The following is a 17,442-nucleotide window of genomic DNA, read 5'->3' on the forward strand; positions in this document are numbered from 1 at the left end:
GTAGGCAACTTAAAAAAGGATGTATGAACACTTATATGCCATAAAAATGGGAAACATGGACAAAGCTTTAGCAAAACATGTTTCAATATGTAAAAGTTACAAAAAACATTTTTTACAGTTACTGGTTTTGTACCCAGTGATTTCAATAGGGACAAGGAAAGTGAGTTGGATTTTAAAGAATTTAAATGGCAGATACTTTTCAATGCCTACAACACCCCTGGGTTAAACAACAATGTAAATTATAAAGTAGTTTTAAATAGAAGGTACAACCAGGATAAATGCAAATTAATTAATATTTTTATTATGTATAAGTGTATTTATTAGAGATGTTTTCAGTGTGTTTTATATGTATGTATGTTACTTTAAAATTTTGTATTCACACAAGATCATTATGTTAATTGTAGAATTTTTATTTGATAATTGTATGGGTACTTTAGTATAAATTGGTATTGTTTTTTGTATTATGTGTTCTGATGAAGACCTTTGTTGTTTGGTCAAAAGCGCTTAACTGTATAAAGCATAGATAAAGCATTTAAACTTTTGTGTGGTGTCCCTTTGTCCAACACGGTGCATTTGCTGTTTTGTTTTTACTTTTATTCCACTGCATCGAGACAATTGAGTGTTTTTTTTCCTTGATGTTTGAATATGTGGTTACCTGGCACTTGGCAACTGGAAGTGATCATTAGTAGACTGCTTAAGAACCACACTATAGCCACCACGGAATGGTTTAAAATCATGGACCTTCAATAATTGATTGTTATTTCCTGTCACTAGTAAATGTTCAAATATCTTGTATGTTATATCCTCTGATAAGGTTGATTTAAAAATTAATAAATGTAATGTGACATTTTCTTATATATATATATATATATATATATATATATATATATATATATATTAAAATATTTTACAGATGTTCACATTAGACTGTATATTATATATTTAATTGGTTATACTACTCTTAAAGTGCACCAGTTTCTGCTATATGGATATTGCAATACAAAGCTGATTATGATTTTGATAATGATTGTCAAATGTATACATTCTTACTTGTATGATACATTTCTATTTATATTTTCTGGGTGCCACCAAGCAAATATAGTTTGTCTATAATGCTAAAGGGAGATAAATATTGAGTGAAGAGTTAGGTGAATGCATTTGAAATTGTTTTACAAATATTTCTGTTGAACTGTTGTGTCAATGTTTAATAGAGTGTATAACTGTTAAAGTGTGCCAAGTTTTTTACAATTTCTGTTATACATTTGTTTAGGTCTGAGGTGCTATTTACTTGAATAAGGATTTATAAAATCTCTTAACAGGAATATATATTTAATTGGCTATGGAAACCATTGAGATCAGATTATATTTTTGTTGATGGTAACATATGTTTACAATTTAGTGTTATAACAAATAGAATGCAGTATTGCTAAGTTTAAAATTTGGTGTTACAGCAAATAGAATGCAGTATTGCTCAACTGAGTGCAAATTGGTGGGATTATTGTCTTTGTTTATTTGTTTACCTTTTTCACAAGACAATATTCCATCTGCAGGATTGCGTGTGACTAAGTGAATAAGATTTGTTTTTAATTTTCACTGTAGTTTTTTGTTTGTATATGTTTCATTTATGTTTTCCTATAGTTGGATAGTTAAATGAAACACTGCATGTAAAGATGATTTTGAGAGAATATGTTTTATGAGTTCAGTGTTACTGGAAGTATTATTTACAAGTGTTAGTATTAATATAGCTAGACTGTGTTTTAATGCAGAAGATCATAACACTTTGCTGTTTTGATCTAGGTGGTTTGTACATCTGTAAGTGGTGAGCTGAGTTTGTTGCCTGGAATGTAGAAATACATGTAGTTAATTGAACTGATGTATTATTAAGATGTTAGCTCAGAACAGTGGTGTACAATCTTGCAGAAAATAAAGATGGATGTCAAAAGACTGTTCTCCTTCTGGTTTTATTTCCTTTTTATATTTAACCAAAATAGGTAAGAAGTAAGCCAAGGGTGAACTATTCAGTGTAGTTTTCATTGGGATATGGAGAAACATGGGTATTAAAGGCTGATACCTAAAAGGACTGGTTCTCCAAAGCAGGTGACCCTGTTATGCATGTCATGTTAAACTTTTGAAGCAATTTGGACAGTTCATGGAAATTGTTCAAATGTGTTTCAGCTGAGATCAAGTGTGTGTGTGTGTGTGTGTGTGTGTGTGTGTGTGTGTGTGTGTCTTTTTTTGTTGTTGTTGTTACTCCTGTTGTGATTAATAAAGCCTGCTTTTTCTCAGACATTACTAGAATATATTCCACAAAGAGCAGTCTTGGACCTGTTGTTCTCATATAATCTCAGATCTAGAAAAAAGTAATCACTGAACAGTATGATTCACCATCAACTTCGTCAGAGACTTAAAACAGTGACAGGTCTGGATTTCAGGGGGCCAGACTTTGCTAAAATTGTCAGCACCTCTGTAATCTAGGGGTAAAAATATTCAGTGATGCAAAGATGGAAAAGCCACATGAGGGGGACTGGCACAGTAATGGTGTGTATAAAAGAGGCACCAACAAATGAAAGCAATGTGCGGTTAGGAGAGTTATGGCTTTTGCTGCAAAGAGATTTTTCAAACTGAAAGCATTTGAACTCTACATTTTGAAATTTACCTTTTTTTTAACTTCCCAGTAGAAAGGAGAAAGGCAAGTACTTGACTTTTTATGCAAAAAGTAGATATTTGCCATTTATTCAGATAATGACAGCCTTGGATTGGATTTACTGTATTTAAGGTTTGGATTCTTATATTATTATTGCTATTATTATTATTTTTAATTTCTGTATTGTATTACAGTTTGTTTTGTTTTAAAATATGCTTTACCTCATTTTCTTTTTTTCTTGGTGTATTAAAAGTTCTTGCCTAAGGTCAGTTAGAAAAGAAGTAATTTTCCATTCACTGAATAAAAAGTAATGCAGTCTAGCTAATTACTGGGTAGAGCTGAGTAACAGGCTTCATTATTTATCTGCAAGTATTTAACTATATTACTGTAGTTGAAGTGCCTTGTTGCTACTGTTGTCTAACTGCATTTGATTCCCCCCCACCTGCCCCGTCCTTATTATGCTTTTAATGTTGGTGCTTTTGAGCTGCCCACCCCTACTACAAACTTGACTTTGAATACTTCTCCCAGTCTCATCTTATCTGCTCAATTTACTGGACATGGAAACATAAGGCAAATTTTATGAGAGTTGAGACAGAAGAAAAAGTCTGCTGTTAAGGAACAGTTGCTACTTATTTTAAAAGACAGCCAAATGGGTTGGATGGATAGACTTACTGGTCCATATTTGCTATCCAGACCTCTTTCTTATTCCTATATCATATCAGTACTCCTAATATTATGTAGTGTTGTATCACTCCTGCAGTGTGCATTCCTGTATTCCCTTCAGCCCTGCTAGTATCATGTAGTCTGCTCCTTCGCCACTGTTGATTTTATTTATTTGATAATTATGTAAGGGAACTGGTCCTTCGTTCCTATTCAGGCATTACCCAATCTCACTGCAAAAACAAGATAATTAAATTTATAACGCACTTAGAACAAGTTAGAAGTTTCATTCAGGTAAGAGAGTAGTGCATGTTTTCAGTTTCTATCAATAATGGAAGCGGTATGTAATCTCATATACTTCAAGTATTGACAACCTCCATACCTCTCAACCTCTTAAAGCAAGACATCTGGACAAAGCCATGAATAGTTGGGGGACAAAGGCCCAAAGATAGGGACAATTTTTAAATATTGCTCTTATAAATTTAGAAAGTTGATACTATAGCAGGTTCTGTATCAGTATGAATTTTCTGAAGAGTATGAAGTCTTACATTCAAATGTCTGTCATTATTTTCTGAATCTAATCTTAAACGACTTGCCAGAAAACCACAATTTTATGAAAAACAGACCAAATATATGAGGCATAAATCTGGACATTCTGCGAAAACCTCTACAGTTGTAATGCCAAACCTCTCCAGTACTGATAAAAGTACTCTTCTTCTATTGGCTTTTCCAGGTTAGGGGTCGCCAGAGTGGATCACCTGTCCGCTCATGATTGGCAGTGGAGTTTTACGTTGTTGAGTTGCCAGCCCAGCACCCAACCTTCCACAGAAGGCACACACACACACACACACACACACACACACACACACACACACACACACACACACACACACACGCCTAGGGCCAATTTAGAGTGCCCAATCCACCTACAGCATGTCTTTGGGATGTGGGAGGAAACTGGAGCACCCGGATGAAACCCACGTGATCACAGGGAGGACATGCAGACTCTGCACAGAAGGTATCCCAGCCGAGGATCAAACCAGAGAACCTCTTGCTGTGAGGTGGCAACACTAACCTCTGTACCACTGTGGCCGCCCTAGTATTATGATAGTGTTATATACTCTCTTCAGTATTCTTAAACTTATATTTTTATTTAACAGTAAGACAACAGTATTAAAATATAATGTATACTTTTAAGTTAACTACAGTTTCTTTATATGTAGCATAAGTGAATTTATAGTGCCAGATCCAATCACCTGTTGAAAGTTTTTGGTAGAACAGCCCTGACATTTTGTATGTGAAACTACAAGCTAAGTAAACAGAATAACTTGCCACATACATAAAAGCATAACTATTCTGCAACATAGCCATATGTGTGTGTGTCATTAAAGGGCTGAATTTGATGAGCTACCGGACTATAGGACAAGCTGTTGCTAGTTGTGGTATTTGGAGAAGGAAGTGAAATAATTTATTCTTTATTTTCTAGTACCGGTTTATCATTTTCTGTGTCATGGGGAACTGGAGTGCATCCTGACACTCAGCAAGCTAATCCATGGGTCAACAGTCCATCTCAGGATGCATACAAAAACACACACAGAACACACACACACAAATACACAAACATTCACACAATACATGCAGACCTACAGTCAAGCTAGACCATTGCAAGTTGGAAATGTGGGAAGAAATTATGGCATCCAGCAAAAAACACAGGGTAAAAGTGTTTCATATATAAGTAACATGTAGGCATTTTTGTATTTCTACCAGTAGAGACTTATCTGCCTTTTCTCTGTAGATATCTGTCAACTGTTCATAGTTTTGCAGAATGTCCAGATGATTGCTTCTTATTTTTAGTCTGTTCCTCACAAAATTTGTGGGGGGGTTTTCTGACAAATCACTGATGATTTAAGTTACTAAATAATGGCATACATTTGAGTTTGCATGTGAACACAAATCCTGTTATTCTGGTAACTTTCTAAGTTTATAAGAGCAACTTTAAAATCTGTCCTTATTTTTGGTCCCCCCATTATCTTAGGCTTTGTCCAAATTTCTTGCACTAAGAGGTTGAGAGATATGTCTCTGTGTTTTAGGCAATAGATGCACCAATTTAAATAATACCTGATGAAAGGTAACCAGATATTGTATAGTCATTAGTCAAGATCTTGTAATGTATGATTTGGCTCTCTTCTGACAGAACTGAATAAGCACTTATTTTGACAGCAAGCATTCCGTTTATTTTACAAACTCACCCTTTTATTCTAAGGCTGTGTTAATTTATCAGTACAGTTCTGCTCCTGAGATACAGGAAAAAAAGGCTTCCAAATGAAAACTGCTTTCAGCAGTAGACAGGAATTTGTGAAACGAGTATTACTAGGAGAGTTTAAAAGAGTGAGGAAAAGTTGTTGCCTGCATATTGATGAATCTACATTTAAAGATTGTGTTTCATGCATTTTAAATGCTATGCTTTACTACAGTACTATTATTACATTAAAAACAAAGCTGTTCATGGATCTGACTCATGTGACCAATTCATTGCTGTCTACCTAACAGGAATTGGTGTGCTTCCATCGTAACCAAGAATGTGAGCTGTTCGGTGTTGGATGGAACTGAGAGCTATGTTCAGCCTGAATACAGATGTATCTGGAACTACAATGTACCCAACTGCCCTGTGGTGGTGATGTAAGTAATAGTAGGGAGGGTTTGGGTGGATAGCAAACTGTTTTTTATTAATTGGTAATTAAATTATATTGACAGAAACAAAAAAAATATTTATAATATGCGTTACTATGGTAACAACACAGAGACTGCTTTCAGCAAAGATTATTTGGCAGAAAATGTATTATAAATCATTGCTTAACTGAAACACATGTTTCATGCTATTGCATTTTAATGCTTCTTTCGTTATAAAGTGATAGGAGCAATATGAAACAGTTACATTATTCTTTACCATAGCATCACAAAAGCATTACATCTGATGCCTGTTTAGGCTTGTTTGCTCCCCAGAGTTATTTTTATTTTTCTGAAACAATGTCACCACAGATCCAAAATTATTTGAATCTATTCACACTCCCCAACCTCAGTTTTCATAAACATGTTCTTATGTTGGTAGTAGAGTCTGCTTTTAACTATTCAAAAATAACTTTATTATATTTTTCCTGTATATGTATACTAAAGATCCATGCTTTTTATTCATTGCTTCTGGTGAGCTTTGTTCACAGTAATTTATCTTTAGCAACCATTTACAGAGAAACATACATTTGGCAGCAGGTAAAAGACCACATGGCCCACCTAGTCTGTCTTTTTTTTCATTAAATAAGCAGGAGTCCTGATTAGATGACAGCTTATTTCCCAGCACCTGACAGCCATTGTAAGGCTATCCCTATGCATTTCCATGAATTCTTGAATTTGTTCATTAATTTTGTCCTACTACATCTTTGGAAAGACTCTTCTATTTATCCAGTACCCGTATTGTAAACTGAGTATTCACATTATCTTGCCTTTGCCCCGTACTGTGTATCACAATGATTGTGTCCTTTTGTTGACATATGTCTTTTTTGAAATATGGTATCCACCTCCATGCAGTGGGTTCCTTGGAAGTAGTTAAAGGTTTCTGACATGCTCTTCCACTACCTTCTTTCTTCAAGAATGTGTATATTTAGATTGTTTACCCTTTCTTTGTGTAGTTTCTAATGTAGGTCATGCACTATTTTGTACTTATTTGGAATTCCAAAACTCGTAGATCCAGGTCCCAGCACAGTGAGAATGAATTCCTAGACTGAGCTACTTCAAAGTGTTCGCCTTCCCTGAGATACAGTGATATTAAAATTTGTATGTATGAGCAGAAGGGGTGTTGGCTGGCATACGGTGAAACTGACGTTACTATGTATGAGCAGACGGGGTGTGGGCTGAGAAACAGTGATATTTACATTAATATGTATGAGCAGAGGGGGTGTGGGCTGAGATACAGAGATATTGACGTTAATATGTATGAGCAGAGTGGGGGTGGGCTAAGATACAGTTATACTGACTTTAATATGTATGAGCAGAGGGGGTGTGGCTGCGTTACAGTTATACTGATGTTAGTATGCATGAGCAGAGGGGGTATGGGCTGAGTTACAGTGATATTGACGTTACTATGTATGAGCAGGGGGGGGTGTGGCCTGAGATACAGTTATACTGACGTTAGTATGCATGAGCCGAGGTTTTGTGGGCTAAGATACAGTTATACTGACATTAGTATGTATGAGCAGAGGGTGTGTGGGCTAACATACAGTTATATTGACGTTAGTATGTATGAGCAGAGGAGGAGGAGAGAGTGCAGGAGGGCTTGCTTTCCACCAAAACATGATTTTGATCTTTTTCCATACGTTCTCTATTTATTTTTCATAAATTTGGGGCTTCCAGTTATGGGTCTATAATTACAATAGGGTGTACCATTTTTGATGGTACCCTCTAAGTTGTCTTTTTTCTATGTCATTAAGTAAGTTCTCCAGAGCCACATACAGTAATCAAAAAGTAATCTTACAGATCATTAGGAAAGTAAGTATAATAACTTCTTGTTTTCTACTGCTGCTTCTTCCTCTGCATTGCAGTAGTGTAATTGTCTTCTTTGATGCTTTCTTATGCTGTTTAGCTTGATTTTAGGTTATCTAATATGGCTGCCAGGATCTACTTATAGGTTCATAGGTGTGTACTAGATTAACAGACCTGGAGCCTATATAAGCCTAGCCCAAGAAGTTTCCCAGGCATCATGCCGCCCAAAATTAGCTCCCAGTGCCCCTGTCAAGCAAGGCCACTGAAGTGATCCCCGGGGTGAACTTCCTATTGACCATTCATTCGTCAAGATTTCTCTTAAAGAGGGCCAGTGAAGTGCTCTGCTTGATGTGAATGGGAAGTTTGTTCCAGAGTATGGGAAGTCCCTGGGTTAGTCATTTTATCAGTTATAATTCCTGATGCCTGACCTAGCAGCTATATATTTCCACCTCCTCATCTGACTTCTGTACATTAAGTGAAGCAACATTAGTCTATAAACCATTTTTTCAGGAGTCTGCACTTCCCTACACCCCCTTCCAGTGTTGGGTTTCTGCCTCCACACATCTGATCCCTAAATATACTGCCTCAGATGTCACATCAGCTTACAGAAAGGGAAAAAACTTTTCTTCTGAGCTGTTGTGACCTCAGAGGTAGTCTATATCAGGATAGGGGTGGGAGGACAAAGTCCCTATGTTGGGGGAATGAAAGAGATGCAACTCACTTGCAAGAGACATTTCCTTCTGCTTTACATTTTTAATGTATTTCATTGGTGATTTACCAGGTGGTGGTGAGCTCATCCTTGGTGGGTTAGATTTGAAAAGTACAACATTACAGCATTACAATGGCCAAGTAGACCCTACCAGGGTCTCAGTCCCATTTTCTTCTGGTACTACTACTGCTCCTCCTCCCTCCTCCCAAATCATTACTCTTCTCTTGTATTTATGCTTCTCAAGTGCTTTATTTTATATTACTTGCTGCATTGAATTTAAGCTGCCAGGTACTAGATCATATTTCAGTCTTATAATATATTTTCCAATCCTTCCTATACCTTCTTTTCTATCAGCCCTGTTAACAGTTTTGTGCCGTTTACAAGATCTCATTTCATGTACCTTTTTGTGTTTTAAGGTATAAATATCCTTTGCCACTAAGTGTATAGTTCATAGGTTCATATGTAGGTACTAGGCTATTGGTCCAAGGGCCTAAGTAAGCCTAGCCAACAAGGCTCCCTGGCTTATGCCACCCAAGAAAGTTAATTTCCTGTGCCACTGTCGAGCAGAACCACAGAAGTGATCCCCGGGGTGTATTTCCTATTTCCCACCCACTCATCAAAATTTTTTTTGAGGAGTGCTAATGAGGAACTTTGACTGACGTAGATGGGTAGCTTGTACCAGAGTATGGGAAGTCTCTGGGACAGGAATCTATCCCTCCAGCATGTCCTGTTTATTGTGGTGACAAGGTTTAGGTCCCTAGAGTGTGTAGTTCAAAGGGATTGGGATTTCTTTAGGTGTAACAGTCCAACAGCTCTGGGTTTGACATAGCTTTATATGTTAGGCAGAGATCACCTCAGAGTAGGCGATATGATATGGAGTAAAGCTGGAGGTTTTCGAGACGGTCAGTGTAGGGCATCTGTTTGAGGCCAGTAACCATGGGTCTAATGAGTGTCGAGTAGAGGGGAACAATGACCTATTTTTTCTTGGATGAGAACCCTTTTGTGATGAGGTGTGCCACGTAGAAGGACTTCCTGACTACTGTGGCAATGTGATTATCAAAGGAGAGACTACTGTCCACCTGGGTCCCAAGGTCTCTTATCACACTTTCGGTGTTAAGTAGACTACCGCCTATGTGGTAGTTCATGGGTACAGAATTTTTACCAAAATGGATGACAATGCACTTTTTAGCATTGAACTTGAGGTCATGGCTCTTACACCAGGCATCTGTGTCAGTGAGGCCCTTCTGTAGGATGTCCACATCATTTGGGGACTCGACTATGGCTCCTAGTTTGCAATCATCTGCGAACTTCATTAGCCAGAGACCTTCTGTGTTAGCCTGTACTTCTGAGAAGTAGATACCAAACAGGAGAGGTCCCAGGACTGAACCCTGTTTTACTCCACTTGTCACTGGTTTGAAGTCAGATTTGGAGTCTGCAACTTTTACAGTGTGGGTTCTGTCAGTGAGCCAGTTGGCAACCCACCTTGTGATGTAGGAATTTATATCTAGTTTAGTGAGTTTAGCTATAATTCCAGAATGGGGGATGGTGTTGAAAGCCTTGACGGGGTCAAGATAGGCTGTGTGAACCATCTTACCCGCATCTACAGCTTTATTGACTGCCTCAGAGAAGTCAGTCAGGTTCAGGAGGCATGATCTGCCTTTCACAAACCCGAACTGGGTGGGGTCCAGAGTTTGGAGTTTACCCATGTCTTTGTTTATGAGTTCCATGATGATACATTCCATTGCCTTGCAGACCAAGTTCATCAGGATAATAGGGCGATAGTTCCCGGGATCAGTGCTGACTCCCCTTTTGTAGAGTAGGATAACTGTTGCTGTGCACCATTCAGTGGGTGAGGCTATTACTGAACATGGTGCTTAGGTGGGGAGCCAGTTTGTTCTGAAGTTCGTGTAAAACACAGCCTGGGATGTTGTCCGCTCCCATGGATGCTGTGTTTTTGGCTTTAGAGAGTGCAGCTTTTACCTGTGATTATAGGGACTCTGCATTCTGCCTGTATAGATATGGACCCTTTAGGGGGTGAGAGGCGGGTAAAATTAGCACTGAAGTTATGTACCAGATTGTTGGCAATATCAGTTGGTTCTGTAATTTTCGTGCCGTTGTGCTGTAACTCAAAGCAGATCTGGGTGTTGCCATTGAGATTCTTGTCATAGCAATAGAATGCTTTGTGGTTGTCCTTAGACTCAGTGGCAATTTTGTTTTGTTTTGTTGTGTGACATTAACAGTAAAATGAGGACCATTTTGTTTCGCATCAGGTAGACCCTCTACTGTGTGTTTGTAACTTTGCAGAGCTCTAATTTACAGAAGTTGGTAGAGTGCTAATTTGCAGTGTTAATATACTTTTTATAAAGAGACCACTGCAGCCCTTTGTTGACATACTACTTTCTGTCACACATTATACTGTAAGGCTACTTATAAGTAGCCAACATTACCAATTTTCCTTTCAAGTGTCATCTCATGCTCAGTCATCAGTAATAGCTCTTTCTTGATTTTTTTTTTTTTTTTTTTTTTTACTACAACTATGCTGTTTGAAAATGTGTCTTCTTCTGAACTGAACCAGAACTATTTGATCTCTAACATTCTATATCTTCAAGCAACAGAGAAAAGCACACTGAAGGATATAATGTATGGACAAAGGTCACTGCTTTACACTAAAAAAATGAATTAATAAATACTTGAGATGACGTGGGTAATATAACTATGATTTAATTTTACATGCATTTCCCTGCAATTACTGTTATTTCACTATAATTTTCTTATGCTTCTACATTTAAATATTGAAAATTAAGCACATAAAGGCACAGAGTACTTAATAAAACAAGCGGATAAACATTATAAGTAATAAATATGAACAGGAACACCAGTGGTGGTGAATAAGTACTTTGGCCTAGAATGCTATCTTCCATGAAAATTCTGAATTTTTCCATTACCCATGTAGTGCAGATTTGGGATTTACCCAATATATATCCCAGAAAAATGTAAAATCATGCATATTCCTTGTTTTTCTATAAAAAAAAAACAATGCAAAGGGTTAAATTAGCTGCTGGATAAATGCCTTGTATTATCCAGGTTACCAGATATGAGTTTTATTATAGTTAAATAGATCAATAAAATCCTTTAAGCTTAATAAAATGTGTGGGTGATGGAGCATCTGCAATGGCATTTTGCTAATCTTGACAGACATTTAATATACAAACTTGCATCTTCTAGGGTTTTTAACATTTTCGCTGAGTTTATTTTTATGTTGAATTTTATTAATTTTAAAACAAAGAAAATATCAAAACAAAAAAGAAACAAGAACATGAACAATAATAAAGTCACAATCCAGAATGATAGAACCATAAGAACTATATATACTATATACATGCACAGCCATATTCCAAGTATCTACAGTGAAATCATACTGTTAATATCTGACTAAATAACTTCCACATAATTTTTTAGCTAGATTCATCACATCCAATGTTTGTGTCTTTTGGCTTTTCCCGGTTAGGGGTCGCCACAGCGGAACTCCGGTCCGCTAATGATTGGTAGTGGATTTTTACGTACCAGGTTACCAGCCCTGACGCACAACCTTCAACGAAAGCATGCCCCATTCACGTATGCCTCCACACAGAAGACACACTAGAATCGAACGGGACAACGTCTTGTTATGAGGCGACAACGCTACTGCAGCACCACCACCGCAGATTCATTACATCCAATACAAAAGAAAAAAAGAGAACTCATTGGCAGTCTTCAACTTAACATATTAAAACCATCAAGGACAGCCCTTCATTCTTCCAAAATACAAAAAAAGTTGCTGAAAGTTCCTTAAAGGAATATAAAATCCACATTAAATGTAACAATATAAATTGATCAAAATCATTTGTTGAGAAATATCCAAGAAATTTCCAATGTTTGGCACAATAAAGTTTGGAAATACGAGCGTTCATTTATTTTTTTCAGTCTCTTTCTTATATACAGGGGGGAATTTCAAACAGCCAAAATGTCCAAGTCTGCCTTGGAAAAGTATAAAATGCCCTCTCCTCAATGTCTGTATCTGACACCAATCTGGCTGAACAGTCATACACTCCCAAGGCACATGCAAATTATCTGTTTTTGTTTGGAGACATCTCCAACATGCCTCTCTTCTCCCATTGCTATTGACATATTTAAATGGTGTCAGGTACCACCAAAACAGGAATCTTAATCGTTGATCTTGATATCTAGGGCAGTGATTTAAATGCAACAGAGCCCTCTAAGCCTTACTCTACTCAACCATTTATAACTTTGAGCCCCATCTCCCTTCTACTAATCCTTTGAATGCATTGACTTAATTTTCCCATAAGTCTCTATAAATTGTACCTACAGAACCCTTCTTCAAACTTCTCATTTTTTTTCCAGGGGATAATCCTATCTGTGTTGATTTCTGGATTAATATATTTTCCCCAGATCAAGTTCAGATGCACATAAGTCAGTCAATCATACTTATGCAATTTAAAGAACATCTTTAGGTGTGTGAAATCCCTCAAACTGTGTTTGACAATTTTCTTTCAGCTACACCAAGAGGTTAAATCCAATTCTGTTCATTGGGCTTCTCCAACTCAAATTACCAAATTCTACAAATTCCTCATAAAGGAGATTTTGTATCTTCAACCAGAAATCGTGTGATGTATTTTTACCCCATTTTACATTTCCTTGCACTATAGCCTCATTTTCCTCCTCAATTATCCTGTCTCTGGCTCTCATCCATTGTTTCAGTTTACATGCAAGCCATAGCTTGACAACTGAGAAATACCTATGCCTCCATAAAATCTAGGCAAATAAAATTGCTGTGGAAAACCCTTCTACCCTCTTCCCCTAGGGCCCATTTATCAGTAAGGTCCTGTATAACTGTTTAAAATGAGGTATTTGGCTGAAATTGGTAGGTTTCTTAAAACAAAAATTATATGTGTGAAATCATAGTACATACAGCATTGATCCTACCCAATAATGTATTAAAAAGACTTGATTTAGGACAAAGTACATTACTTTGGTGAGCAATGCTCTTAAATTATTTTCTACTGTACCTGTCAGAGAGGGATATATATATATATATATGCCAAAAAACCCAAATAATGATGTTATGCAACTTCCTATGGTCAGGATGTACCCCAGTCCTGTGCTCTGCACAACATACTCATCCTGACTTAGTGATGTCACAATATAGACCTGAAACAGCTCCAAACAATTGAGAAATCTCTAAAGTCCACTCTATAATGTGTGCATATCACTACTTGATATTATGCAGTCATCAGCAAACAACAGAAGTTCACTTTTAATCTTATCCACTTCCTCTACTCTCACTAAATACCTTACATACCAACTCCTCCATTAACAAGAGAAAGAAAATCAGAGACAGCAAACATTCCTTTCTGGTCCCTCTCCTCATATTGCCTTGTCTTGCTAGGTCATCATTCACTGTAATCCTAAAGGTAGGTTTATCATACAGACATCTTGCCCATTTCTGAAAGCAATTACCACATTCTCTGTCTTGGTACACATCAAAGATATTGGGCCAACTAATGGAGCCAAAAGCCTTTGTCATTACTGAAAAATACTAGATGTACCTTAGGATCCCTACCCTCAAACCCATCCTAGAAGATCAACACCTTCCACCGATTATCTGCCATGTCATGCCATTTTACAAATCTACTTTGGCCATCATTAATCAAGAAGTGGGTATTGTGTCCAGTCTAAATGTCAAGATCTTCATCTCTACATTGAAAAGAGTGATTGAGTTAAAATTATGTACTCCCAAGACACCCTCCTTCTTCTTTGGGAGCACTGAAATAAAAGTTTGATTCAAGCCTAAATCACATCTACTGTCTATGCTCCTTAGGTTAGAAGCTTCCTCCAATGATTTTAAAACAACTTCACCTCCATATTTATAAAACTTATAAGGAAACCTGTCTGGTGCTTTATTAGGTTTTAGTTTATGAATAGCATTAGTGACTTCAGAATAGTCTATTTCCATTCCTTTCTCCTAGATCTCTCCCTTTCCATTAGATCAACCCATACCACCATTTTAATACTTTCCAACCAAAGTCGTATAATGTCTTGGATCTCTGCACTACATTGTTTATTAATGATCTCAACCCCCAATCCACTAGTTTGGTTGTTCCACAGAAATAGTGCCCATCTCCATGTTCTATATTTATCCTTATCCCCACCACCATACACACATACAGACACACACACACACACATACAGACACACGCACACACACACACACACACACACACACACACACACACACACACACATGCATGCATACATATGCACACGCCCACACACACATGCACACATGAACAGAAACTTGGAATGTAAGAGGTGCATCATTAGAACATGACATTTCATGAATAAGAGTGAGGCTACCTTATGCAAAAGATGCTTAGTGACCAGTATCAAATCAATCCAGCTCCCCTGTCATGTCAAATCCCTAGAAAAAGATGACTTAATTATCTCTGGATTTCTAAACCTTGAAATGTCAACCCAGTCGTTAGCAATCAGACAGCTATTTAGTAGCTTATGACTTTTTTGATATAACTCTCTCCATGTATATCTTCTTTAGCATTCAAAAAAAATTAAAATCTCTCACTGATACTTGAAAAGTATCTGAACATATAACAGCTTCCTGTCATGTCTTAAAGAAATTATAGGTACATATTAAGTACTAGGCTAGCTGCTCCTATGGGCCATTTTAAACCTTGCCAGTTTCCCTTTTGGTACTTGAATTAACCTATCCCATTTGGTGTTAGATTCACCTTACCCATCTCATGGCCAATAATTATACTACCCTTAGTGTGAATAACTGAGATTATACCATAGATAATTTAAGGGGACTCGTGCATGGGATAAAGCATTTAGGATCTTCCTTTCTTCATTAGTAGTACAGAGGGTCAGTCCTGGGGTAATTATTCTGTTTCCCATCCATAGATCCAAGTTGGGCATGAATATGCACAGGGGTGAGATTTATGTAGATGGGGAGTCTGTTCTAGAGCAGTGATATCCTGTGTGAGATATACCTCTCCCTGTAAAACCTTCCTGTTGATGTTGCAGAAGAGGTTAAGATCCCTAGAGCAAGTATTTCTGACAATTTAATTTGGTGATGTGCAGTAAATCCATCAGTATTGGGTCAATGGATGCCTTGTATGTCAGACACAGGTCACCTCTTAGCAATATCTAGGATATTGAGTATAGTGATAGAACTCTGAGTCAGCCCATGTAGGATGTATTGTAGTAAGGTATCTCTGTGGTGCTCCAACTGTTCCATGTGTCTGGACAGATACATGCCAAAGGGAGCATTATACTGAATGATTGACCTAATGAGAGCTGAGTAAAGTGGAACAATGCCATCTCTAGATCTAGACACAATCCCCTTGCTTATAAGCTGTGCAATATAGAAGGATTTTCTTATGCAATAGACATATGCTCTTCTTTTTTTCCTTTTCATGTTTTGCCTACACAGTATGTGACTTGTAGTTAAGTTAAAATTGTGTATATTATATGTTGTATGCAATCAGAGAAACTAGCGTGTCTTACTGTAGATGCTATAGCATGTTGTTAGCTTTAGCTTATTAGTGGAGACCCAAATTGGTACGCTATAGATCACTAAGTGATAACTTTGTTTAAAAGCACACTCCAGGGCTCACCTCTGTGCTCGACTGTAATGAATGTCTCTCACACTATTGTTTTACACAGCGTTTTTTTCCAGGAAATGTAGTAAATTAAATACAGCTGTGTTTGTTAGCTTATTCTACTTGTCTGCAGTCTAGAAAGGATAGTTATTTTGCAATTTTCTGTTTATTTACTGAATGGATAGTTTTTTAGCCAAGACGCTCAGTCAAGCTTTGAAAATTCCTATTATGTAATATGTTATTTTGTATTTTTGACTCCCTGTACTAGAACCCCGTCCCATTACCAACTTCTTTGTTCTTTTTCCTCTCCCTAATAGATATATTTGCTTTCATCTATTTGGACAGTACTCCATGTCTTCCCCTCTTCCCTGGTGGCCTACTCAAGATTGCGACTGAATAAAACAAATAGCAGAGTATTACTCTGTTGGAGCCCGTCTTCAAATAGAGTTACTAAGTATGTTCAATTGCTAGCATTCCTGATCCTCGTGACTTTTCTGTGATTCTGTGTAACAGATATATTTACATAAGTGGCATGCACACCAAACTAGAGCTCCCATAACTGTGTACCCCCCAATCCTGCATTGCCCCATAGATAATTGCACTATCTATTTAATTTAACGGCAGGTCTTTTATCACTGCTCTAGATAAATTTTGCCTTTAGAATTGTAAAGCCCATGCCAAATTATTTTCTTTGACATATAAAAGAAACCTATGGAAGCAAAATAGATAGTTCTCTCCCTGCTGTTTCCAGCTAAAATAGCCTTTTTTGTAATCTGGTATCCATGCTAACATACCCTTATATTACTTCGTAAAATAAGGGTTCTCCATGTAAAACTGGTGTTACTAGAAACCCACTCTAATTACATAGGTCAAATTCAATGTGGTTCTTGTACTGATAGTACTTCCTACCTCCTAACTGATTGTTTCTGGTCACTGGTACCTCTGGTTTTGGGTCCAACCCACTCCATTCACCCTCACTATGCTCGGGCTCTCTCTGCTCCCTTACCCTACCCCCATTCCCACACACCCCAATTCAATTTCCTTTATAGCATCCACTCCCTCCCTTTCCTTTCCCCATCATCCACTCATACCCTACTTCCTGTCCAACCTTAATTATATCACTTATTCCACTCTTAATAATTACATCCAGTCCATAACCTTTCACCCTTCTTTAAATATGCAGCACCTTATTATTACCACAGTACTCTTCCTCTCTCTCT

The 17,442-nt window shown here is 37.3% G+C and overlaps 1 protein-coding gene across 1 annotated transcript in view; it reads left to right on the forward strand.

The window, feature by feature from the left end:
* The window catches only part of EMILIN2 (elastin microfibril interfacer 2), a 566,143-nt gene that overhangs the window by 101,979 nt on the left and 446,722 nt on the right, over positions 1-17,442 (forward strand). The window contains exon 2 of the mRNA XM_044065564.1: positions 5,855-5,983. Within this exon, the coding sequence (XP_043921499.1) occupies positions 5,855-5,983 (129 nt within the window). The remainder of the gene's footprint in view (positions 1-5,854; positions 5,984-17,442) is intronic.

This window comes from Protopterus annectens, chromosome 3.part0 (assembly GCF_019279795.1).
Source record: "Protopterus annectens isolate FY-2018-M chromosome 3.part0, PAN1.0, whole genome shotgun sequence".
Lineage (NCBI taxonomy): Eukaryota > Metazoa > Chordata > Ceratodontiformes > Protopteridae > Protopterus > Protopterus annectens.